This window comes from Chiloscyllium plagiosum, unplaced genomic scaffold (assembly GCF_037043375.1).
Source record: "Chiloscyllium plagiosum isolate Xiang-an unplaced genomic scaffold, Cpla_swu_hap1 HiC_scaffold_10, whole genome shotgun sequence".
NCBI lineage: Eukaryota > Metazoa > Chordata > Chondrichthyes > Orectolobiformes > Hemiscylliidae > Chiloscyllium > Chiloscyllium plagiosum.
The window spans coordinates 61,185,131-61,212,017 of record NW_028270148.1 but is presented as its reverse complement, the minus strand read 5'-3'; the positions used below and the strand labels follow the sequence as shown (position 1 = coordinate 61,212,017).

Here is a 26,887-nt window from a genome sequence, read left to right as displayed (position 1 = left end):
TCTCCCATCATCTCTACTTTTGTTTTTCATAAGAGCAAATATTCTCTCTGTTTCTACTCTATTAAAACATCTCATAACTTCAAAGAACTCTCAAAGATCATTTATCAACCTACTATTTTCCCCCCACCAAGATAGAAGAGACTCAGCCTGGCATTTCTTTTCTGATAACGCATACCCAAAACTTTCCGGTATCATCGTTGTAAATCTTCTCTATACTTTCTTTAGGATCTATGTATTTTTTTAAATATGACAATTCGAATTGGATGCAGTACTCAGAGTCTGGTCTAACATTCAATACAAATTTAGCATAACTTTCCTACTTTGCTAAACCTCTAAAATAAACCTAGTACTTAGTGGGCGGCACGGTGGCACAGTGGTTAGCACTGCTGCCTCACAGCGCCAGAGACCCGGGTTCAATTCCCGCCTCAGGCGACTGACTGTGTGGAGTTTGCACGTTCTCCCCATGTCTGCGTGGGTTTCCTCTGGGTGCTCTGGTTTCCTCCCACAGTCCAAAGATGTGCAGGTCAGGTGAATTGGCCATGCTAAATTGTCCGTAGTGTTAGGTAAGGGGTAAATGTAGGGGTATGGGTGGGTTGCGCTTCGACGGGTCGGTGTGGACTTGTTGGGCCAAAGGGCCTGTTTCCATACTGTAAGTAATCTAATCTACTTAGGTTGCTTTTTTTAAGTGGCCATGCTAACCTGCGACAAACTTTCAGTGACTGATGTACTCTGAGATAATCTGTTCTTCTACCCACATAGATTTGTGCTTTCCAAGCGGTAAGTGACCTCCCCATCTACCAACATGAATCAACTTGCTCATTTATTGTTGTCAAACTCCATTTGACAATTATTTCTCCACTTTGACTCCTTAATTCTAATAAATTGCAGCTCTCCTAAACATTGCTGATCACCACTAATTTGGTGTCACCTGAAAATTTAAAAGTAATAAAATTTTTAGAAATTTTTATTTTGAAGTTCAAGTTATTAATATAAATGGTGAATCTTGTGGAACATCACTACCACTTCACACCTTCTACCACTGATTAACTATTTTTATTCTTGTCATGAAGCCCGCTAGCAATGCATTGTACCATTTTCCCCTAATTTCACATTCCCTGATCTTATTCACTAGCCTGTTATAGGGTAGTTTATTGAATACTTTTTGAAAATCCAGATAATGTACATTGATTGCACTACATTCACTCACTGTTATTTCTATAAAAAATTAATAAGGGTAGTTAAGTAAGATTTTCCCCATTGAAATCCATACTGACTATTCATAAGTAAACTTCTCATTTGTAGTTACAATTTTATTCTCTCCTTTAGTATGGATTTCTTTATTTTCCTACCTCTGACAGATCTATAATTTCATGGACACATAGTGTCCCCTTTTAAAATGTAAGGATTGCAATAGCTATGTTTCTTTTTCTAAATCATTTTCTAAAGAATTACTAAACATGTGCAATTACTCTTCTCTCTCTTTCCTCAATTCTCTTTAAGTACATTGATGTAATCCAACAAGACCAGGTTCTTTAACCTCTTCTGGCTTGCTTAGCTTATTTGTGTACAGCCCCCAATTTAAATTTAATTGTAGACATCTCATCACTTATCTCAGCTAATTATGACATGCCTATCTATTCAATCGCAGAAGGAAATACTGAAGCAAAATAGTTATTCAACTTCTTTGTTTTCTCTCTACTTTTACCTGTAGTATTATCTTGTCTACCTCTTAATGATCCTGCCCCATATCAGTCTTTTTTTAATTAATGTAGCTATGAAATATTTTACTATTTAATTTTACACTCCTCAATAATATAATTTCATTGTTCTTCTTTCCCTTCTTAATTATTTTTTAAAGTTTTCTCCTAATTCCTTCACATTCTTTCTTAACCAACAGTCTCGTGCTAGATAATCTTCCTTAATCTTCCATTGTTCCCTCATGTATTTATTTATGGAGTGTCACTAATATTTAGCTTGTTCTTTTCTCTTAGCAGAGGGCAATGAAGAAAATGTCTTCTTACCTGACTCTGAGTACAGTAAACGAACCATCCTTCATTCCTAGTGCAAGCTGTGATCCATCACTACTGAAAGCAACACTGCGTACTGCCTCTTCCATGTTACAGCGTGCAATAAGAGCATGGTCAATAAGACTCCATAAACTGTGCAAAAATGAAATAAAACATCGAATGTCACAAAATTATTTTGTATTGCTCTCTAAAATAATCGTTTGTCCACTTGAGTTTAGCTCCTTAAATAGATATAATTTAAACCCCTTCTTGAACATTCTGAATTCATTAGGTAAGACTAATTTCCATTTTTTGTCAGAAGAGTACAATCATGCTTCATATTCTTTCCAAAGTAAACCATCATTAACATTACGATGCAAGAAATAATTCAAACTGTAAATGCATTCAACTTTTCCAAACATACATCATTTATCGTTACTAAGAAGCAGTTTTTAAAGAACATGTTCCCTAAATTTAACCTATTGTACCCAGTAAGAATGGGGTATATATAGGTTGAACATCCAACTTGATTTTTTTGTTTCACTGAAATTGTGGTGAGTGAACATCATGCATTTGTCACAAATGTACGCTGTTCTCACTTAGCACATTAAACTAAAATCAGGACGACCATATGCAGTGTGAAAATCTAAAACAAAACAGAAAATAATGGATACAGTGGTCAGTCAGCAGGTTTGAGATGAATAAATAAGAAATGCTGTGTGTTCTCTCATCTTCATAGCTGAAAACAATTAAGGATAATCTAGAATTTTAACAGAATTGGTAGATGGGTAGATGAGTTAAAATATCACCTCTCACCTAATATCATTTAGCTACACAGACCACTTAAAAGAGAAGAACAGGAATAAGAGTGTTTGTCTGACATGGAATGAATGTTTAAAAGAGTTAAAGTTGTAATACAAACAAATAATTAAATAATGATAAGAATATCTAAAGTAGAAATGAGAAAACTGGAGACATGGGACTGGATTTTCATCATGGAAGGAAGAACTGAGCCAGAAATTTTCAGTCTCATCAATGTCAGCTGATGGCATTTTCATTTCTTTGATGAGGCAGAGTTGGGGCCTATGGGAAAAGTTGGCAAGGAGCAGACTAGCAAAAAAAATCACTCACAATCGCTCAAAAATAACCCAAAAGTCTAACGCAAAGCATAGCACAACATGAATAAAGGTTGAAATTATAGTTGTTAATAAAGCAAAAGTAAATTTAACACAATACATTTAAAAAATGTACAGTACCTCTCACAGAAAGCTAATCTGTTGTTAGGTGACATTGGCGGATGCGCAGAACAGCACTAAGACCGGAGCTGACATCGCACATGTGCAGAATGGCACGATGACCAGCACCGATGTAGCACACACGTGGACACTAGCACAGAACGAAGCATGCAAACTGATCCCCTAGAGAATTGCATTATTGCCGATGGAGGTGAGCATTCTCCAAAAATACTGTTCCCTAATTCTTCAGCAATGTTATAGCCAAATTGCGCTGCTGAAACGCACATTACTCCAGAACTACCTGTATAGCGTCAGCATATAGTGAATCATCCAGGCAGAAGCAGACTGCACCTAGGCCAGTCAAAAGCATGGATCATTTGCCAGATCAAGTGACCCAACAGATAGGTTCTGCATTAGAGTGCTCAGAGGTAAGTTTTGCTGCACACCTAAGGAAAGTACTGATGACCATGGACCACTGAGCTGCTGTGTGCATTGACTGCAATGCTGGACAACCTCCATTCACTATCAAGAAGCATGAGGTGTCAAGTTTCAACTTGGCAGAAGTCATCAGTAAAAGCCTTCCCTCTTGATATCTCTGCTCCATCTACCTGTGCAGATCCACTGAGACTACTGTTGTACTCAGACCTGTTGCAACCTTTATGTATATGAGCCAACTAACTCTTCTGTCATTCCTGTGAGGATGTAGTAACATTAATTGCCAAATCAGGAATTCAACACAACACCTTCAAAAACATTCTAAATTACTTGCAGACAGTTTGCAATAGTAGATATGCCTGAAGGTTACCTTACCTGCAATTTGAGTGTCTCACTCTTTAAGGAGGTGCAGCAGTGTCCACCTTACAAATTCATACTTGTAGTTTGTGGAGTGGTTGAGAAATTAATTCCATGAACTACACTGTCTAAATTTGGTATCCTGGAATCATCTTAGGAGCAGGAGAATTGACGTTTTGGGCATAAGCCCTTCATCAAAATGAGCTCATTCCTGATGAAGGGCGTATGCCCGAAACATGATTCTCCTACTCCTTGGATGCTGTCTGACCGGCTGTGCTTTTCCAGCACCACACTCTTCGGCTCTGATCTCCAGCACCTGCAGTCCTGATGTCCTATGTGTCCTTTTTTTGAAAGAAAGTTGGACAGGTCATGCAGGAACTGACCAAGAGACAACCAATGTAATTCAGTCGCACATTAATTGCAGTTAAAAACACCACAGAAAGCTAGGCTAGTTAGGTTTGCCTGATAAAGAAAATACTTAGTTACAAGATTTATGTTTCAGGAAAGCCACTCTTGGGAATGGAACACATGAAATCATGGAATATTACTCCTGCAGGTATAAATTACTGTTGAGATTTTCAAATTTTAAAATTCAATATTGTTCTCATTGTTTTAAAATTTTTCCTCTCTGCCTGAACCCAAATTTTATTTGTCTTTCTTTTCTTTTTCTATGTCTTATTTGATCTATTCTTTCTAATTCCTTCACCTTCATTTCTCTGTTTTCAATCCATGAATCTTATTGTTTAAAGAGATTATTTGTTGTGTCATTTTCTCCAAAGTTCCAGATCCCCATTGTTATCAACTTTAATTTCAGAAACTTGTAGACCAAAGTTTTTTCCAAGCTCTTGGCTCAGGGAGAAAAGCTAATTAACATAGCACTATGCGATGTACCGCTCCAGCAAATTCTGAAGCAACACAGGAGATCTAAAGGGACACATTTCAAAACCATATAAAAATCAAGTGTGTATTCAGGCCAAGTTATAGTTAAGAATATCATCCAATACTTAAAAATTGAAACTTCAAGGCTGGCTAACTGCTTTGTGCTGATGTTGGTCAGAGCATCCAGTTGGATGAGCCCAGATCCAGGCCCATGCTAAGCACTTAATGAGGACTGTAATGTTGAATTTTCAGCTTTTTAAAAATTTTTCTACCTTTATATTATATGTCTGGTTAATTTCTGTGTTTTAATATGATGCCAGAGTGCAGTGACATTATACAACACTTTTCAATGTATTTGCAATAAATATATGTGATAATAAATAGTGGTGCAAGCATATTTAATATATCACAAAAGAAAAACAGTTGGTCCATCATGCCATGTAGACAATTTCTAAATACATCATCACCATGGTCCCATAGCCAGCTGCCCAACTTCTCCAACACAACCACTGCTGAGATCCAAAACAAAAGAGTAAAACATTTTAGGCCAATCTGCGACGAAGTTCTAGGAATTTAATCTCCTACTATGAAGTAACCTAACAAGTTCCAGGAGATGATGGTAGTTGGAGTGTAGATCTTCATTATCTACTTCTAAATGCAGTACACTTTCAAATTTTCATCACTACACTTTCTTTGGATTGGTTCACTGGAGATCACATTTACCTATTCCATCCCACAGCAATACAGAGGGTATTCTAACTCCAAATCCAAGCAATTTAATCTTTAATCTTCTTCTCAGTTACAGCATCTTGCATCTTTGCAACAGAGTTCAAATCTTTGCAAGAATGCTTTATGCTCATAAGTGGAGTCAGACACAATTTTCCAGCTCTAAAAACAAGCTAAAACAATTGAGTGTTTTATAAGGATTTGTGATCAAATAAGGAAAATCAAACAAATACTACAGTATATTGACCACACTAGATAACTTACTATACTCCCTTGTGAATATCACCAGCAAAATACAAAGTCCAATTCTGATGCTGTTGATGATGCAAAGTTCCAAACTGATGATTCTGAATTAGCCAAACATACATACGCTAGTCATATAACCATACTAACCAACCAGAACAAAATTAGGCCACAATAGAAGGTGAAATTATGGGCAAAACTGCAACTTGGCCCCAAAGTAGTATCATCTACTTCTTAAATGAATGGAACAATATGTAGTGATTGTAACAACGTCAGCCGGCAGACCTCATGGAATCTGACTTTTCTGATTGGATCAGATTAGCAGCCCCAATCAAGAACCTGGCTGATAGTTATAAACAGGAGTGTTTATACTTTGAATTAATCCCTGCCCTCTTCAGTTCACTTTTTCGTTCATGTAGACATTGCCCTTGACGAGAGGGGTACTGCTTGTCACTGGCCACTAGGGTGCTTTTTCTTCCTGGTGGTGGAATGTGAATAAAGTTTCTGCACTCGATAAAAAAAACCAGAGGTGTCAGAGATACTGCTACTCTGATAGTTGACTCTAAAGAGTCAGTACTAAAGTCAAGGACTGTTCACGCGTAAATAAAAGGTAACTTGGTGATGGGATACCAGTCTCTGTGGAATTACTACAGTGGTGATGAGATTGGGATATGTTTCTGTAGAAATTCATTTGGAACAGTTGCTTTTTGAGTTGGGATAATCATTTCTGGCATCATGCCAATATTTGGGAAGCTCAACTCGTTTGACCCTGCTGTCAAAGACTTGGCCCAATATGTGGAAAGAATGTGTTATCTCTTTCCAGGCAAATGACATTGAGGCAGATGAAAAACAACCAGTAATTTTCCTGACAGCTTGTGGACCCACAGTTTTTTCAGTTATTAGGAGCCTAACTTTCCCAGAGGCACCAGATAATAAAACCTTTCAAGATTTGATGGATTTAGTTAAGGAATATTATGACCCCAAGTCTTCTCTAATTCTACAACACGATCGGTTTTGCTCAGCAATTCAAGAACCAGGAGAATCTGTATCAGGATTTTTGACAAGGTTAAAAGGACTGGCAGCGGCATGTGACCTTGATTTAACCCTTAATGAGATGCTGAAATACCATTTGGTATGTGGGATTAATGATGTAACTATGCAAAAGTGCCTATAAGCTGAAGCCCAACTGGACTTCAAATAGGCACTACAAATGGCTTTGCCATTGGAGAATGAGGCAAGCAGAGCACATGTTGCAGTGCTTCCAATGGAAGGGATCACCCTCGCCAGGTTGACTGAGCTAAGGGAACACCACTTGAGTGAAGGCAATTAAATAGCCACACTCAGGACATATCCTGAACAGAGGGATTCTAAGTCAGCCTACAGCAAAACCAACAAAACAAAGCCAAGCCTTGGCCAGTTACAATTTTCTTCAGGATCCGGGCCGGCAAGCCATTATAGTTGCTGCCAGAATGCTGAGTTCAGACAGCAAACTGAGGAAGAGAATTTATAGGCCAGTATCCTGGAGAATGCAAACCCTGGGCAGTCCAGCTAATCTGGGATTCAGTTAGCTGAATGACTGATTTGTGATGCTGACTATACCAACAGCACAGGTTCAATTCCCACACCAGCTGAGCTAACCATGAAGGTTACCTTCTTGACTTTGCCTATCACCTGAGGTATGGTGACCCTTAGGTTAAACTCGTCTCCAGCTATCTCTCTCTAATGAGACAGCAGCCCTATGGTCATATATGTTCACATGACTCCTTAGCTCCACCCACACACTACAGAAATCAGATACAGTACAAGGATCAATGATCAGACTAAGAAAACAAACAGGCATTAATTGACATAAATATTATAGTATGCTGACTTAAAGACTTGCTATGCTCCCTATTCATGAACCACAATCATTGCACATTGTTAAGATTACAGCTAATGGTAATACTGAACAAGTCAGATTCCAGATAGAATCTGTTTGATAGATTACATATTGTCACTGAAACATATTTGCATGAGGCTGCCGCTGTTTTTTAACAGAAGAACAGAAATTTATTTCTTTGACAGGAAGAATACAGGAGCTGAACATTATTTAAATGGTGAAAGAATGCAGAATGCTCCAGCACAGAAGAATTTGGGAGTTCTCATAAAAATAACAAAAATGTAGCGTACAAGTTCAACAGGTATTAAGGCAAATAAAATGTTGGTGTTTATTTCAAAAGCAATGTAGTATTAAAACGGGGAGGTCTAGCTAAAATTGTAGAAGTCACTAGTCAGACCACCTCTGGAATTCTGTGAACAGTTTTGGGCATCTTATCTAAGGGAAGCTATACTGGCAATAGAAGCAATACGGAGTGTGTGGAGGAACTGTCTTATGTGAAGAAATAGATTGAGCATATACTCATTCGAGTTTAAAAAAATGAGACATGACCTTATTGAAACTTAAGGTTCTTAAAGACTTGACAGGGTAGATGTTGAAAAATTGTTTCCTTTTGTGGGAGAATGTAGGATCAGAGGCTTAATCACAGAATAAAGAGTCATCCATTTAAAACAAAGATGGGAGGGAATTTCTTCTGTTGGAGTGCAGTGAATCTGTGGAATTCTTTGCCACAGAGTGCTGTAGAGACGGTGTTAAGTATATTTAAGGCTGAGATTAAAAAGACTTTTTTAGTCAGTAAGGGAATGAAGGGTTATTGAGAAAAGTCAGGAAAATGAAATTAAGGATTATCACATAATGGGTTAAATGGCTTGCTTCGACTAATATATCTTACAGTCTTATGTTCTTTCAAAAGAAAAGTTAGAAAAATCTTAGACACAAACAACAAAACAAAGCTGCAACCCGTTTCCAAACACAATCGATTACAGAGACTTAATTCCAGAGAAATATCATTCTGAGCTCAGTTTTGAATCCTTATTCAATTGAGGTTTGCCAGTTTCCTTCTCCTGAGGGGCACAGACAATTTTATAACTACCTTTCAAGCTCAATGGCATATCCATTTCACAATTCTGACAGCCCAAACTTTTTAATAGCTCTAACAACATGAATATTTCTACTCTAAAGTTGTTTTAAAGTTCAAGTTGTTCCCTTGTTTAAGAATGGTAGCAGGGATAATCCAGAAAATTACAGGACTGTGAGCCTGACGTCAGTGGTGGGGTAGCTACAGGAGAAGATACTGAGGAATAGGATATATACCCATTTGGAAGAAAATGGGCTTATCAATGATAGGCAGCATGGTTTTGTGCAGAAATGGTCATGTCTTACAAACCTAATAGAATTCAGGGCAGGACGGTGACTCAGTGTTTAGCACTGCTGCCTCAGAGCACGAGGGACCCAGGTTTAATTCCCAACTTCAGCGACTGTCTGTGTGGAGTTTGCATATTCCGTGTGTCTGCATGTGTTTCCTCCAGGTGCTCCAATTTCCTCTCACAATCCAAAGATGTGCAGGTTAAGTGAATTGGCCCTGCTAAATTGCTCATAGTGTTAGGTGCATTAGTCAGGAGTAAATATAGGGTAGGGGAATGGATCTGGTTGGGTTACTCTTCGGAGGGTCAGTGTGGACTTGTTGGGCCAAAGGACCTGTCCCATACTGTAGGGAATCTAATCTAATCTTTGAAGAGCGATTTTGAGAAGATTTGTAGCTCAGGTTGAGTTTTGAATGTAGGTTTGCTCACTGAGCTGGAAGGTTCGTTGTCAGACATTTCGCACTGTACTAGGTAACATCTTCAGTGAGCCTCCAGATTAAGCACTGGTGGTATAGCCCACTTTCTATTTATGTGTTTGTGTTTCCTTGAGTTGGTGATGTCATTTCCTGTGGTTCTTTTCTCAGGGGGTGGTAAATGGGATCCAAGTCAATGTGTTTGTTGATAGAGTTTTGGTTGGAATGCCATGCTTCTAGGAATTATCGAGCGTGTCTCTGTTTGGCTTGTCTTAGGATGGATGTGTTGTCCCAGTCGAAGTGGGAAGTCCTGATCCTATGTCTGAATACTAGTGAGAGTGGGTCATGTCTTTTTCTAGCTAGTTGATGTTCATGTATCCTGGTGGCTAGTTTTCTGCCTGTTTGTCCAATATAGTGTTTGTTACATTCTTGCAAGGTATTTTGTAACTGACATTAGTTTTTCTTGTTGTCTTGTTGTTCAAATTCATTAGCTGTTGTTTTAGTGTGTTGGTGGGTTTGTGGGCTACCATGATGCCAAGGGGTGGCAATCTGGCAGTCATTTCAGAGATGACTTTCCAACCTTCTAAACAATCATTGCAGAAGTAACCCAGATCCACTTGACTCTATTTTGAAATCCAAATCCAAAGACAAGAAAAAAATTGTTTTATATACATGTTTTACCATAAAAACTAACAACTTATTCCAGATGACAATGACTCAGCATCGTCCAGTAGCTAACCTCCATCGTGCTCATATAATTATCTTTTCATTTAGACAAATTATAATCTTTTAACTAATTTAAAGACATCAATCAAATCTCTTCAAAATACCTGCTTTATGGATTAAAATGGTCTTTTGCTCTTGCTGTAGAGATATGAGGCAGTTACAAGTTGTTCAAGCTACCACCCCCCCCACTCCTGAGACTATTACCAGGGCCACTATACTACGGTACCAAAATGGACACTTTTCTTGATCATTTTTATGTAAGGCCTCTGAACGAAAAGAATAGTATGTATTGTTTTCTATGTAACTGTACTGGCAATATATTCTTCTTGATTCAGCAACTCTTAACTTGTAGCATGTCCTATTCACTCCAGGATAACCTTTGTGCTCACTGGACTTCATTGGCTCCCACATCAATAGTTTCTCAACTTTAAAATTTTTCCATAGCTTCACATTTGCCTTTGTCATTTCTTCTAGCCTTACAATAGTCTGAAATCTCAGCATTTCTCCATATCTATATATCTGGTTATTTGCACATGCCTGACTTTAATAACTCTGCTTTGATGCATAGCTCAGTTGACCTGGCCAAAATCTCCAGAATTCCCTCCCTAAAGCTCTCCACATCACTAGCCCACTCTCTAACACTCTTAAAACCTACCACTTTGAATCCAATTGCTTTAAGACCATTTTACAAAATGCTACCACCAAACACATCATCCTCTCCCATTTCAGCAATTTGTAGTGTCTGATCTCTCTGCAACAGTTTGGTCAATCAGCCCCAGCACATCCTCCTTTTCTCATAGCATTTTTCCATGCAAAAGCATGAAATGTAATATCATTTTACCTCCTTCCTCCTCACAGTTGGAAGCACCAAGCCCTCCTTCAAAGATAAAATAAAATGCTTTTTTATAATGCTTTAGTATACTGCATTATTTCCTCACACTCTTCTTTTCTCTTTACAACGGGAGACCAAACATAGATTAGGTTCCACTTGTGAAACAACCTGTTTGGACCATGAGTGTGGCACCTAGCTTCTAGTTGTGCACCATCTTTATTTCGTCTTGTTGTCACTGTGGTCTCTCTGTCCTCAGCCTGCTGCAGTGTTCCAATGAAGCTTAATGTGAACTTGAGGAACAATATGTTACTTTTCAATTAAGAACTTTACACCCTTAAGGACTCAACATGGAGTTCAATACTATCAAACTGTAATACTGACTCAATTTTGTTTCCTTTTTTTTGCTTATTTTGGATTTTCTTCCTTGTATTTTTGCTCACTTTTAAACAGCTGCTGCTTATGATTCAGCCATTCCCATCTCCTCTGACATTCTTTTATTTTGTTACTTGTCCCAATCACCTCCCTTTGGCAATGCAGCACCAATCCTTTTGTAATTGGGTCACATGAACCCCAGCTGTAAAAGATCTGAAATGTTAATTCTGTTTCCCTTTTGAAAGATGGTGTAAGACCTGAGAGTATTTCTAGCACTTACTGTTTTTATTTCAGTTTGCCAACACCCACAATATCTTGCTTTTTTGTCTGAGTATTTAATTCACTATCACTTCTCTTCTACGGGGGGACTTTAACTTCCCCCATATTGACTGGAAATGCTATAACTATAGTACGTCGGATGGATCAGTTTTTGTCCAATGTATGCAGGAGTGTTTCCTGACAATATGTCGAAGGGTCAAAAAGAGGGGAGGCCACACTGGATCTGGTGATTGATAATGAACCAGACCAAGTGTTTGATTTAGTTGTAGGTGAGCACTTTGGAGACAGTGACCATAATTTAGTTACGTTTAGTTTAGCAATGGAAAGAGATAGGTACATGCCACAGGACAAGAGTTATCGATGGGGGAAGGGCAATTATAATGCGATTAAGCAAGAATTAGGATGCATTGAATGGGGTAGCAAAATGCAGGGGATGGGGATAATGGAAATGTGGAACTGGTTTAAGGAAAAGATATTGAGTGTCCTTGATAGATATGTTCCTGTCAGGCAGGGAGGAAGTGATAAGGTAAGGGAACCGTGGTTTACCACAGAAATTGCGTCTCTTGTTAAGCGGAAGGAGGCTTATATGTTGATGAGATGAGATTGTTCAGATGAGGTGTTGGAGAGTTAATGATTAGCTAGAAAGGATTTAAAGAGAGAGTTAAGAAGAGCAAAGAGAGGACATGAGCAGTCTTTAGCAGGTAGAATAAAGGAGAACCCTAAAGCTTTCTATAGGTATGTGAGAAATAAAAGGATGACTAGGGTAGGAATAGGGCCAGTCAAAGACAGAAGTGGGAAGTTGAGTGTGGACCCTGTGGAGATTGGAGAGGTACCAAACGAACATTTCTCATTGGTTTTCACTCAGGAAAAGGAAAATATTGTCGAGGAGAAGAATGAGATATGAGATGAGAAAGGATCGAGGTTAATTACGAAAAGGTGTTATCAATTCTAGAAGGAGTGAAAGTAGACAAGTCCCCTGGGCCAGATGGGATTTAACAGAGGATTCTCTGGGAAGCTGAGGAGGAGATAGTGGAGCCTTTGGCTTTGATCTTTGAGTTGTCATTGTCTACAGATTTAGTACCAGAGGACTGGAGGATTACAAATATTGTGCCCTTGTGCAAGAAGGGCAGCAGAGATGACCCAGGTAATTATAGACCAGTGATCCATACATCTATTGTAGGAAAGGTTTTGAAAAGGATGAGAAAAGATAGTCTTTGTAATCATCTAGCAAGCAACAATTTGATTTCAGATAGTCAACATGGATTTGTCAAGGGCAGGTTGTGTCTCACAAACCACATTGAGTTTTTTGAGAAGGTGACCCAAGCAAGTAGATGAGGTTAGGGCAGTTGACGTGGTGTACATGGACTTCAGTTTCCACATGGTAGACTATTGGAGAAAATGTGGAGGCATGTGATTGAGAGTGATTTAGCAGTTTGGATTAGAAACTAGTTTTCTGAAAGAAGGCAGCGAGTGGTGGTTGATGGAAAATATTCAGCCTGGAGTCCGGTTACTAGTGGTGTGCCACAAGGATCTGTTTTGAGACCACTGTTGTTTGTCATTTTTATAAATGACTTAGATGCAGGCATAGTTGGATGGGTTAGCAAGTTTGTAGATGACACTAAAGTTGGTGGAGTAGTGACAGTGTAGAAGAATGTTACAGGTTGCGGGAGGACTTGGATAAACTGCAGAATTGGGCAGAGAAATGGCAAATAGAGTTCAGTGCAGCTAAATGAGAGGTGATTCACTTTGGGAAGAATAACAGGAAGGTAGAGTACTGGGTCAATGGGAAGATTCTTTAGTGAGGATGAGCAGAGGGATCTTGGAGTCCATGTACTAGATCCCTGAAAGTTGCCACCCAGGTTGATAGTGCTATTAAGAAAGCATACGGTGTGTTAGGTTTCATTGTTAGGTTGAGTTCCAGACCTGCTGCAACTATACAAAACGCTAGTGCGGCCGCACTTGGAATATTGTGTGCAGTTCTGGTCGGCCCATTACAGGAAGGATGTGTAAGCATTGGAAAAGGTGCACAGAGGATTTACCAGGATGTTGCCTGATCTGGAGGGAAGCTCTTATGAGGAAAGGCTGAGAGACTTGGGTCTGTTCTCATTGGAAAGAAGAAAGCTAAGAGGGTATTTGATAGAGACATACAAGATGATCAGAGGATTAGATAGGGTAGACAGTGAAAGTCTTTTTTCCTAGGATGATGACATCAGTGTGTACAAGGGGGCATAACTACAAATTGAGGGGAGATAGATTTAAGACAGATGTCAGAGGCAGGTTTCTTACTCAGAGTGGTAAGGGCATGGAATGCCATGCCTGCCAATGTAGTTAACTCAGCCACATTAGGGAGATTTAAACAATCCTTGGTTAGGCACATGGATGATGATGGGATAGTGTAAGGGGATGAGCTTAGAATAGTACACAGGTTGGCGCAACATCGAGGGCCAAAGGGCCTGTTCTGCACTATATTGTTTTATGTGCTAGGGATGCCCACCACTGAAGAAGTTCTGCTCTCTGGCAAATGGGGTTTGAACAAAATTCCACCTATTGTTTTCTATATTCTCCTCATATTTGATCAGCATTTACCAAACTTCAGTTTCATTGCCACATCACTTTCCTTAGCAAATGCCTGTGGCTCTGAGATCTAAGAGATTTCCACCACTGGGGAGGTTCACTTTAGTCTTTGATGGAGATAAATTCAGAGGTGGGCAACCATGAAAATGTTCTGCACTGGCCGCTATGCCTAGCTTGTTGGGATCATTTTGCACCTGGGCTATTTTCTCAGAATCAGGCTAAATAGTTTCAAGTGGCCAGTAGCTAATTTCTCTGCCCACTTCCCCTTTCCCACTCCTGATGAAGGGTTAAGTCCAAAACGTCAACTCTCTTGCTCCTCAGATGCTGCCTGACCTGCTGCACTTTTTCCAATGCCACTTCTCCAGTATCTGCAGTCCTCACCATCTCCTAGTAGCTAATCTAGCAAGTTAAAGGACCAGTTATGAAATTGCCAAAAAACAGCTGAAATTTTCCAGCCGGTATCTGGGCGTTCAAAGATGTCAGGAAATATGCCAGCTCCATGGAGATAGTGTAATGAAGGTGAAAGGGATACTGTACCTTTAAGAAAGTGGAAAAGCTAGCAATGACTTAGAGAGGCACAGAGAGTCCGGAACAAGGTAACAATGTAAGGCTTGTTCAGAACAGCTAGAATTGGCTGGGTTGCTATGTGACAAAAACAAATTCAAATTAATCCAATCAGTTTAAACTATGCCAAAATACCAAACTCCAATCAAGTTTGAATTAGAATTTCGACACTATTAACACCAATGAAATAATCCGATGCTTTGGGTCTAAAACTGAAAACAAATCGAACAGTTAGAGGAGAACTGTCAAGCCACCAGGCTGTACAGACTGCCCAAAACACAGCTCTTTTAAAGGTACCTTTACCTATCAATGACGTGTGAAACAGAAGTCCCTAAGAATAAGAAAATCTACAGAGGAACATACAAAGGGAAGATTTGACTGCTGCCTGGTTTCGAAATTAGATTTTTTTGGTAAATCTTAATCATGGTATTTATCGGATTAGTATTATTGAAGGGAATGTAAAATATAGGTATCGTAAATAGTTGTTAGTTATTATTCTCTGTTATACTTTAAGAAATAAAGTTGTTACTTCTTACTTTAAATATTTCTTAGCCTCTTGAATTTTCACAGATTATTGCATGGGGTAAATCTTTTGTGTTGCTGGTTTAAATTAAGCAGTGGGGTTTATCCCGTGTCGTAACAATAGCCTGTCAATGGCGATCTGGGGGACCCAGCGCTCCGAACCATCCTCAAGAACCTCTCCTCCTGTTTGGCTTTAGCTACAGATACAGGAGGCTAGATGGATGGGTTTACCCTCCATAAAGGCTGCCTGGCTTAGAGACTTTTTAATTTACAAGTTGGAAAATTTGGAGATTGCGCCCCTCCATGTGAGGCATCCTGGCCTGAAAATTTTAATTTAGCATGCTGTATCTTTCATACACAGTGCAATCTGATCGACATTGTATAGACCAAATGCAAATCCATTCCTGAAGAAGGGCTTATGCCCGAAACGTCGATTCTCCTGCTCCTTGGATGCTGCCTGACCTGCTGCGCTTTTCCAGCAACACATTTTCAGACCAAATGCAGATTGGATGATTGCTCTATAGCAAACTTCTACTCAGTCCACAAGTGTGACTCAGAATTTCCAGTTTGCTCCCATACTGACCCATGTCCTTGAACCCTTCAATGTTCTAGCACAAACTCAAGCACCAAACACTTGATAGCTTTTCACATTTATCACTGAATTCAACAATTTCAGATCTGTTGCCTCTTGCTTTTTGTTGCCTCCGTCTTTCCTGAATTTAATTTTACTTTCTTTTCCGATTACAGTTGCTGTCTGGAATCACATCTCCTCGTGAAATAACTTCATGAAGGCTGGTATCCTGTCACCAAGTCACCCTTTATTTACATAGTCGTGGTACATGACATTCATCCAGCTAGTTCAAGGCTGACTCCTACAGTGAGCAAAACCCCTGCCACTCCTGTTTATCTTTTTTTCAAAGTGAACAGAATCTCTGACACTCCTATTTTTAAAAATTTTTTTGTGTGTGTGCAGGTGTGAGACACTGTGAAAGACATAAGGTGCACGAATCTTTATTCAAATTTCCACCACCAGGAAGAAAGGAAACACCCGAGTGGCCAGCGACAAGCAGTGCCCTTCTCATCAAAGGGCAATGCTGCTTGATCAATCAGTGAAGGGCAGGGCAAGGATTAAATCAAAATAGAGTTGGACACTCTTGTTTATTTTTTCTTTTTTTTCTCTTTATATTAATCTCCACACTACCGCCTAGCTGCGGTAGTGCTTATTTTTGCCCCAGCACCCATGTTGTGTGTGTGCAGGTGTGAGACACAAGCTGTATGAATCTTTATTCAATTTCCACCACCAGGAAGAAAGGAAACACCCGAGTGGCCAATGACAAGCAGTGCCTTTCTCATCAAAGGGCAATACTGCTTGTCAGTGAAGGGCAGGGCAGGGATTAAATCAAAATAGAGTTGGACACTCTGTTTATTTTCTTCTTATTTTTTTCATATATAATTTAACCCCCACACTACCACCTAAGTGCGGTAGTGCTTATTTTATCCCCAGCACCCATGGTGTGTGTGTGCAGGTGTGAGACACAGTGAAAGGCACGAAGTGCACGAATCTTTATTCAAATTCCACCAACAGGAAGATAGGAAAACACCCGAGTGGCCAATGACAAGCAGTGCCTTTCTCATCAAAGGGCAATACTGCTTGATCAAACAGTGAAGGGCAGGGCAGGGATTAAATCAAAATAGAGTTGGCCACTCTGTTTATTTTTTTTTTCTTTCTTTTCTTTTTTTCTTTTTTTTTCTTTTTCCCCACACTACCACCTAAGTGCGGTAGTGGACACTCTGTTTATATCTGTCAGTCAGGCCTCCCTGATTGGACCAAGTTAACAGCCGCAATCAGGGGACTCATTCTATGTGGTCCACCTGGCTGACCTCGTTCCATTCATTACATCCTTACACGTCCTAGCATGTAGGCCCATTCCTTTCCCTATAGTTTTCCCTGGGGTGTTTTTGCACCATGTCCAGTTCTTCCGACTGAACCTGACAGCATGTATCAGATTATATCCCACCTCTTATGCCTGGATCATCTCAGAAGAAAGTCCTCCTCATTCTCAGGTGGTAATGGCAACGGGGCCATGACCTCTGCTGTGTCCATCTTGTCCTCAAAGGTTTCTTCGACAATAGAACCCACAGGTTCTGACAGCCTTGCGGATGTTTTGAAGGATCAGATATATTTTGCGCCTGCCCGTTTTAAAATGTTACGGCTTCTATGTGGTCCACATGCTTGTTCAGGACCACCTCTCCTACCTAAAATTTAATCATCATTGGACCTGACCTCGCATCAACCATGCCTTTAACCAATTCAGGAGCATTCCAGTGGTTTCAACACTACACTTGGTCCCCTGAAGCTTAGTTCAAAATCACACACTACTAGGCTGTAGCCCAACAGGTTTATCTGGAAGTACAAGCTTTCAGAGCACTGCTCCTTCGTCAGGTAGCTAGTGGGCAGGATCATAGGACACAGAATTTATAGTAAAAGATCAACGTGTCATACACCTGATGCGATGTCTTCAACAAACCTAGATTGCTGTAAAGTTTTTAATCACAGGATGGAGGTGCAAGCTTCAATTAATTAATATGTAAATCCCAGAACTTCCTTCAAGTCAGTTCAGAGGTCACTGACGGTTTTATGTAAAAAACAGGTGACATCTCAGCTCAGACTATGCATTAAAAAGTATGAGGTCAGAGACTGTCTGCTTCCCAACCATGAGTCAAACTGGTTCTATTTCCAAAGCAGGAATTTATAAAATGTCACATGGACTAACTGAATATGTGTGTGTGCGCCTGTGTGTGTGTGTCTGTGTGCGTGCGCGGAGAGTCTGAGAATATGCGTGAGTGTGAGAGTGTGTGTGTGTGTGTGTGTGCGTGTGTGAGAGAGAGAGAGTGCACTCACACATACACACACTATCTCTCACCCACATACATCTATAGGGTGAATTTGCATATGCAGATTTGTATTTGCAAGTACGTTCTGTTTTGTTCAGAAAGTGCAGAGTCTGTAGGCTATCAGTCCATATGCGATTTTTAACTTTGTCCATGCCAGTCCAAAACTGGCACCTCCACCTCATCTCTCGTTTAAAGGAGGCTTGTGTCCAGCATTGGCATATACACAATCAGATGCCTTTTAATCTGGATGCCATTTCACTCCACCATCCACCCCCCAGATCTGTGATGATCAGGTTTCACCTGGTGCAGAATTATTTCCCCCTTCGCAGTTCTGCTGGAGCTCTCTGTAGTTCCATGAAGATGGTTCTTTAATCAAACAGGTGCCAGACATTGTGGCATTGAATGAAGCTATAGGCTGTTTCTTTAAGCCAGCCTTCAAAGTTTGGGCTGCTGTCTCTGACAAACCATTGATTATGGATGGTATGGGGCTGTTCTTACATATCAAATCTCATTTGACTTCAGGAAAATACTCAAATTGCCTGCTGGTAAACGATGGCTCATTGTCTGCTACCAAAACCTCCAGGAGTCCGTGTATTGTAAAAGACAATTGCAGCTTCTCAAATGTCGTACCTGACAAATCAACTCTAAACACATCTAACCTCTTTGAATGGGCATCACATGACTAACAACATAGAGCCCATGAAAGGACTGGTGAAGTCAACAAGTAACCTAGTCCAGGATTTACCCGGCCATTCCCATGAATGTGGGAAGTTATGGGTGGTATGTTTCATCCTTGTTGACACTCTGGGCACTGCCCCACCAACGTGGCTATGCCAGCATCCAATCCTGGCCACCATACATAACATCTTGCCAACATAGAATCATAGAGTCAAAGATATGTACAGCACGGAAACGGACCCTTTGGTTCAACTCATCCATGCCGATCAGATATCCTAAATTAATCTCATTCCATTTTTCAGCATTTGGCCCATATCCCTCTAAACCCTTACCATCCAGATGCCTTTTAAATACTATAATTGTACCAGCATCCACCATTTGTTCTGACAGTTCATTCCAAACACGCATCATCCTCTGTGTGGAATAGTTGCCCTTTAAGTCCCTTTTAATCTTTCCCCTCTCACCCTAAACCTATGCCTTCTAGTTTTGGACCCCAATCCACCTTGGGAAAAAGACCTTAAGTATTCATCCTATCCATGCTCCTCATGATTTTATAAACTTCTATAAAGGTCACCCCAGCTTCTGATGCTCCAGGGCAAATAGACCTAGCCTATTCAGCCCCTCTCTAGATTTAATCCATCCAACCCTGGCAATATCCTTGTAAATCTTTTTGGAACTTTTTCAAATTTCACAACATCTTTCCAATAGCAGGGAGTTCAGAACTGAATGCAGTATTCCAAAAGTGGCCTAACCAATATCTTGTACAGTCGCAACATGACATCCCAAATGCTATAGGAGAAAATGAGTCGAGAGTGTGGTGCTGGAAAAGCTCAGCAGGTCAGGTAGCATCCGAGGAGTAGGAGAATCGACATTTCGGGCATAAGCCTTTCATCAGGAACTGCTATACTCAATGCACTGACCAACAAAGGCAAGCATACCAAATGCCTTCTTCACTACCCTGTATATATGTGACTCCACTTTCAAGGAACTATGAACCTGCACTCCAAGGTCTCTTTATTTGGCAACACTCCTCAGGACCTTACCATTAAGTGTATATTTTGCCTTTCCAAAATGTAACACCTCATGTTTATCTAGATTAAACTCTATTGCTTCCCCTTTGTCCATCAGTCCATTTGATCAAGGTCCCATTTGTACTCTGAGGTAACCTTCTTCGCTGTCCACTACACCATCAATTTTGGTGTCACCTGCCAACTTACTAACTATATGTATGTTCATATCCAAATCATTTATATAAATGACATAAAGCAGTGAACCCAGTACCAATCTTATGGCACACCACTGATCACAGGCCTCCAGTCCAAAAAGTAACTCTCCACCACCACTCTGTCTTCTACCTCCGAGCCAATTTTGTATCCAACTGACTAGTTCTCCTTGTATTCCATGTGATCCAACCTTGTAAACCAGTCTACAAAATGGAAGCTTGTTGAACATCTTGTTGAAGTCCAAATTCGAACCTGGATTCCCAGAATATTTCCTGAGTGTCTGAATTAACAGTAAAGCAATAATACCACTAAGCCATTGCCTACCTGCTGAAGGTTATTTAATCTTGGAAATCTTGCCAAAGTCAAAGCTGACCTGTTCTTGCCAGAATGGGGAATACTACACCTCAGCACCTGCAAACAATTAGTAGTGGTTGTCCCACGAGTCATCAATCTGGTTGAGAGAAAAGGACTCCCATTTCTCTGGAATGCATTTCTGCAATAGGGAGGCAACCTCACCACCTCCAATGCTGAGGAGGTAGTAGGTAGTTACCTCCTTGCAGCAGAAATAATGTGAAGAAATATTTCTCACGTCAGCCCAAAAGACTGAGCATTTCACTACATCCATTTTATACTGCGGAAATGTCTCTGATACTCTCACAATACATAGGGCTAGTTATCCTTGTGTGAGACAGGGGTGGGTATAGACAGATAACTCATCAGTGTGGAGAAGAAAGGTCTTTAACAGAATATTTCACTCCTATATCATAGACATAACCTTCAAAATAGGAAGAGAATCCTTAAATGGATATAATGACTCAACATATATATCAGTAATACTGTTTCACTCAATGGTTAGGAATCAGAATGCTTACTGGAGTCAGGCAAGGCAGTCTTTTATTTATATGCTTACTACCGCTTTAGCAGAGTCCACCAGAAAACATTTGGGCATACGATGATAGTGAAAATTCCAGACAGCAAAGATATCTGAGCAATATCAGCATCTTCTGTTCAGATCTGCTGTTGCTGTACAGGTTGATGTACGTCAATGAAGTGTTCAGCTAGTCTTGAGTGTCAACGTAATTCTTAACAACAGCAATGTTCTTTGGGAACTGTGCTGACAATTATTTGCTTGTTACACCATTAGGTCAGACTACTAACGTTACTGGTTGTATCACTCAGAGAGGTCAAGCCGTGTGCACAAACATCTGGAAGGAGTACATGGCCATCGTGAAAGAGAAACTGGACATATGGGAGTGATGGTCCCTTTCCATTGTAGGAACAACATCATCAGGTGCAAGCTTTTCTCTATATGGCACACATTTCACCCATATCATTTCTACATCACAGCAGTTACTAGAGTGATCTGATCCAGAGATCAAAAACAGATAATATATTAAATTCTAGGTAAAGGACAGTGTTGGTTAAAGACATAGGAGCAGAAGTAGAGCATTCGATCATTCAGTCTACTCACCACTGAAAGAGATCATGGTTGATTTGATAATCCTCAACTCTGCTTTACTGCCTAAATCCATTACACCTGAATTTGCTTACAGATTAAAAATCTGTCTATCTCAGTCTTGAATATACTTAATGACACAGCTTCAACTCTGCTCTATGGTGAAAAATTTTCTGTTCTCTGATAGAAGAAATTCCTCTACATCTCAACCTTAAATGGGCAACCCCTTATTTGAGATTTCTGCGCCAACCTCATCAAGTCCCTCAAGAATATATATGGTTCAACATAGTTTGCCTCTCATTCTTCCAGACTCAATATACTCAATCATTTCAAACAAGAAAATCTCTCATATCCAGGATCAATACAGTGAATCTTCTCTGGAATGCCAGTACATCTTTCCTTAGATAAAGAGATCAAAACTGTTCATGGTATTCTAAATGTGGTCTAACTAGTGCCTTGTATAATTTTAGCACTGTATTCCCTTTGAAATAAAGGCCAATAATTCATTGACCTTCCCATTTAACTGCTGAATTTGTATGGTAGCTCTTTATGAGTTATACACAAGGACCCCTAAATCCCTGTGTACTGCAACTTTCTGTAGTTTTTTTTAGATTACTTACAGTGTGGAAACAGGCCTTCAGCCCAACAAGTCCACACTGACCTTCCGAAGAGCAACCCATCCAGACCCATTCCCCTACATTTACCCCTTCACCTAACACTACGGGCAATTTAGCGTGGCCAATTCACCTAATCTGCGCATTTTTGGACTGGGAGGAAACCGGAGCAACCGAAGGAAACCCACACAGACACGGGGGGAATGTGCAAACTCCACACAGTCGCCTGAGGCGGGAATTGAACCTTGGTCTCTGGCGCTGTGAGGCAATAGTGCTAACCACTGTGCCACTGCGCCGCCCATTTAAGAAATATTCTTCCTGCCACAGTACACAAGCTCACATTTTCCCATGTTACATTCCATCTGCAAGTTCTTATCCACCTACTTAACTATTTGTATCCCTCTACAAAATTGCTTTGTCATCTTCGCCACTTGCCATCTATTTTGTATCATCCTTAAAAATGGCTACACTTCCCTCATCCAAACCATTAATATGCATTGTAATAATTAAGTCCAGAACCTTGAAGCACTCTACTAGTTAGAAGTTGCCAGCCTGAAAACGACTCACTTATCCCAACTCTATCTTCTAATCGTTCACCAAACATCTATCCATGCTAATATACTACAACGTGTTATCTTATTAAATAGCCCTTTTTACAGTTTCTTAACAAAAACCATTTCAAAATCCTACATATTACGAGTTTCCCTTCATTTTTCCTGCTTGTTATCTTCTGATACAATTTTCATAAGACTGTCAGACATGATTTCCCATTCATAAAGCCATGCTGACTCTGTTTCATTATATTATGTATTTCTAAATGCTCTGCCATTATATTATTCATAAAAGGAGAATAACAGATATTTGTTAAGTGGCCTATAGCTACCTGTTTTGTCTCCATCCCTTCTAAACTAAAGATGTAAATTGGTAGTTTTCAAATCCTCTTGGACTTCTCCAAAATCTAAGGATTCTTGGATGATTATCACCAATGCATTCACTATCTGTGCAGCTACTTCCTTTAACATCCTAGGACCTAAGCCATTAGGTCCAGGGAACGTATCAGCTTTTTACCCCATTATTTTCCAACGTACATTTTACTTAACAACTGTATTTATTTCTACCCACCTACCTACCCCTTGATTCTTTAGAAGGTGCAGTTTGGAAAGCTATTTGTGCATTAAATTCACCTGGTTCCTCATTACTAGGATTTGAGTACAGGACTAGATTTGAGGATAGGAGTAAGGATGTCTTGCTGCAGTTATATAATGCCTTGGTGAGGTCACACCTTGAGTATAGCGTGCAATTTTGGTTTCCTAAACTGAGGAAGGACGTTCCTGCTATTGAGGGAGTCCAGCAAAAATTCGTCAGACTGATTCCTAGGATGGCAGGACTGACATATGAAAATAGACTAGATTGGCTGGGTTTGTACTCACTGGAATTCAGAAGAATGGGGGGAGGGGGGATCTCATACAATCATGTAAAATCCTGATGGTACTGGACAGGCTAGATGTGGAAAGAATGCTCCTGATGTTGGGGAAGTCCAGCACTAGGGATCACAGTCTTAGCCATTCAGGTCTGAGATGAGGAAGAATTTTTTCACTCAGAGTTGTGAATCTATGGGATTGTTTACCACAGAAAGCTGTTGGGGCCAGTTCGTCAGATATATTCAAGAGGGAGCTGAACATGGCCCTTGTGACTAAAGGGATCAAGGTTATGGATAGAAAGCAGGAGTGGGATACTGAAGTTGCATTATCAGTCATGGTCATATTGAATGATGGCACAGGCTCGAAGGGCCAAATAGCCTACTCCTGCACTTGTTTTCCATGTTTCTATTATTTCCTCAGCTTCATTCTCTATGGGGGCTATGAACACTTTGGGCTCACTTTTCCTCTGTTTTTTATTCACATGTGGGACATGAGTATCCCTGGCTAGCCAGGATTTATTGCCCATCCCTAGTTGCTCAAGAAGGTGATAGTGAATTATCATCTTGAACTGCTGCAGTCTTCCTACTGTGGTTTGCTTTTATAACATTCTAGGACCATTGATGTTTACTCGTGGGGGTATTGGATATATAGAAGAAGGCCTTAGTGGAATCTGCATTTTTTTTTACACTATTCATGGGATGTCTGTACCTCCAGCCCTTGTGAATAATGAGGACTTAGTGTACTGCCATAGAAATTCTTCCTTTTTCCATTCATTTGTTACAATTTTGAAGTTTTATAAGATTAGTATGCTTTGGGACTATATCTTTTGATTTATAAGAATGTTGTAATTTAGAACAGCACGTTTAAATTTAGCATAAAAGAAAGAAGCGATATGACATATGCTGGAGCCTGCATGGCAATCAGTCCAGCTACAGGTCGTTCTGCTATAATGCGTGTTTCAGTAACTCAAAATCGCTATAACACGCCTGACAAATTGAAGACAGTTTCTAAAGCACGAAGGTTTAACGCAATTCCGGCCTCAATAGTTTAAACAGTACTACTATAACATGATTTTCTTTTAACACAGATTTTACAAGAACAGAAGTAGGGCATTATAGCAGAACTGACTGTAGATTAGATTAGATTAGATTACAGTGTGGAAACAGGCCCTTTGGCCCAACAAGTCCACACCGACCCGCCGAAGTGAAACCCACCCATACCCCTACATTTACCCCTTACCTAACACTACAGGCAATTTAGTATGGCCAATTCACCTGACCCTGCCATCTTTGGATGGTGGGAGGAAACCGGAGCACCCGGAGGAAACCCACCCAGACAAGGGGAGAACGTGCAAACTCCACACAGTCAGTCGCCTGAGGCGGGAATTGAACCCGGGTCTCTGGCGCTGAGGCAGCAGTGCTAACCACTGTGCCACCGTGCCGCCCACTGTAGTTTAATTGTAAGAGACCAAAAGAAGACAGATTCTTTTTTTGAGGAAACTACAAGATATTTACACTTAGAGGTTAGAGGTCCCCTTAAGTACCAGAAATGTAGTGTCATATTTAATATTTTTTGAGAAATCATTTTTTAAAGATTTGTATAAAAAAAGATGGAGTTCTGTGGAGAACTGTTCTTTCAAAAAAAAAGGATCCTCGAAAGGTCATTTTGGAGTTTGGAATTTCATGTAACAAGGCATTTTTTTGTAGTCACATGAATTCAGTTAATCACTTGAATTCACTTCTTTGAAATTACTATTTTATTGCTATGGTTAGACATTGTTTGAGGAAAAGCTCCCTGAAAGAAATGCTGCCCAGCTCATCTCCATGCCTTTCCGAAACATTGTTTTGTGAGCCCAGTGTGAAACCGGATTGTTGAGGCTCATGTGGTGTGGTGGTAGTGTCCTGATGCTGAGCCAGGAGGCCTGGGTTCAAGTCCTACCTGCTCCAGAGGTGTTAATAACAGTTTGATTAGGAAAATATCCAAAACCTGATTATCATCCTTCAGGGTGCTGAGAAGACTTCGCAACACATTTTTTCTGAGTAAACTACATCTGCCAAGACCCCAGAGAAAACTGCATGTGCCCCAGAATGCCAGATTGATGGCCATCTGAAGATTCTATGATTTCTGCTACCTTCCTTCAAGAAATAAAATTTTCTTTTCCCCAAAAGTGAATCTCTGCAGAGAAAAATCAATTTTCTTGTCCTTTACTTGATGTGTATGTTTTGGGTTTTTTTAGAGGAATAATACTTACATTTTCATATTACAAATTATGTTTCTTAACCAGTTTTGCATTTATGTTTAATAATCTTTAGTTATAATAAATAATAAATTTTTATTTATTTAAAAACCTGATCAATGGATCTTTTATTCTGATTTTAATATAAAGAGTATAGCATGGCCATATTGGGAACTAGGTAAAACTATGTTGTGACCCATGGAATAGTAGGACGAGAGGGTGACAGTGCACGCTTCCCATCTTCATCATATCAATAGTATCAATATTAAGTTGTAAATAGCTATTATTGAAAAAAAACTTCCTCTTTACTTCTAATATGAGAAGCAATTGTGATCATCGATAACTGAGAAGCATTTCTACTTAGACACAAAACTCAAGCATTTTCCATTGCTGGGAAGTGGCTTGAGAAGAATTTTTGAGATCAAGTTACAGGCTTCCCTACAAACCCAGGTAGACAGGGACTGCAATTTTGTTTTTGCTTGCAGTCAACTAAGAGATAGAAAACAAGAAGCAGTTAAAAGTAACCAGACTGATACCCTAAGCAGACAAAATGCTGACACTATTGTTCAACATGCGAATTGTAGAGGAGAGCTTGCACTCAATTTACAGAGCAAATTCATTAGAATTAAAAGAGCCTCAAAGTTTTAGTTTAGTTTAGAGATAGAAGAAGACAGCTGAAGTCTAACCTTTAGAGTGAGAAACAGTTCTAGTATTAGAGATCACCAAAGAAACAGCCCACTTTAAGCTTGGAGCACAGTGATTTTTTTGCTTTAAGCCTTAGATTTTCAAGGATAGTGTTGAGCTACAAGGGATTATTTATTTCTATAGTTGTAATGTAAATGGCACTTAATAAGAAAATAATAGCTAATCAACAGTGTATTTAGTCATTTGGAAGTCAGTTATCTGGACATCTGGTTTGCGATGTAATGATGCCCAACAGCATGGGTTCAATTCCTGAGAT

The 26,887-nt window shown here is 39.8% G+C and overlaps 1 protein-coding gene across 2 annotated transcripts in view; it reads right to left on the bottom strand.

Annotated features, from left to right (window-relative positions):
* eml6 (EMAP like 6) overlaps positions 1-26,887 on the bottom strand; it is a 524,201-nt gene that overhangs the window by 403,453 nt on the left and 93,861 nt on the right. For both annotated transcript variants that reach the window (XM_087991388.1, XM_043695965.2), the window contains exon 8: positions 2,022-2,159. In XM_087991388.1, coding sequence (XP_087847514.1) covers positions 2,022-2,159 — 138 coding nt within the window. The remainder of the gene's footprint in view (positions 1-2,021; positions 2,160-26,887) is intronic.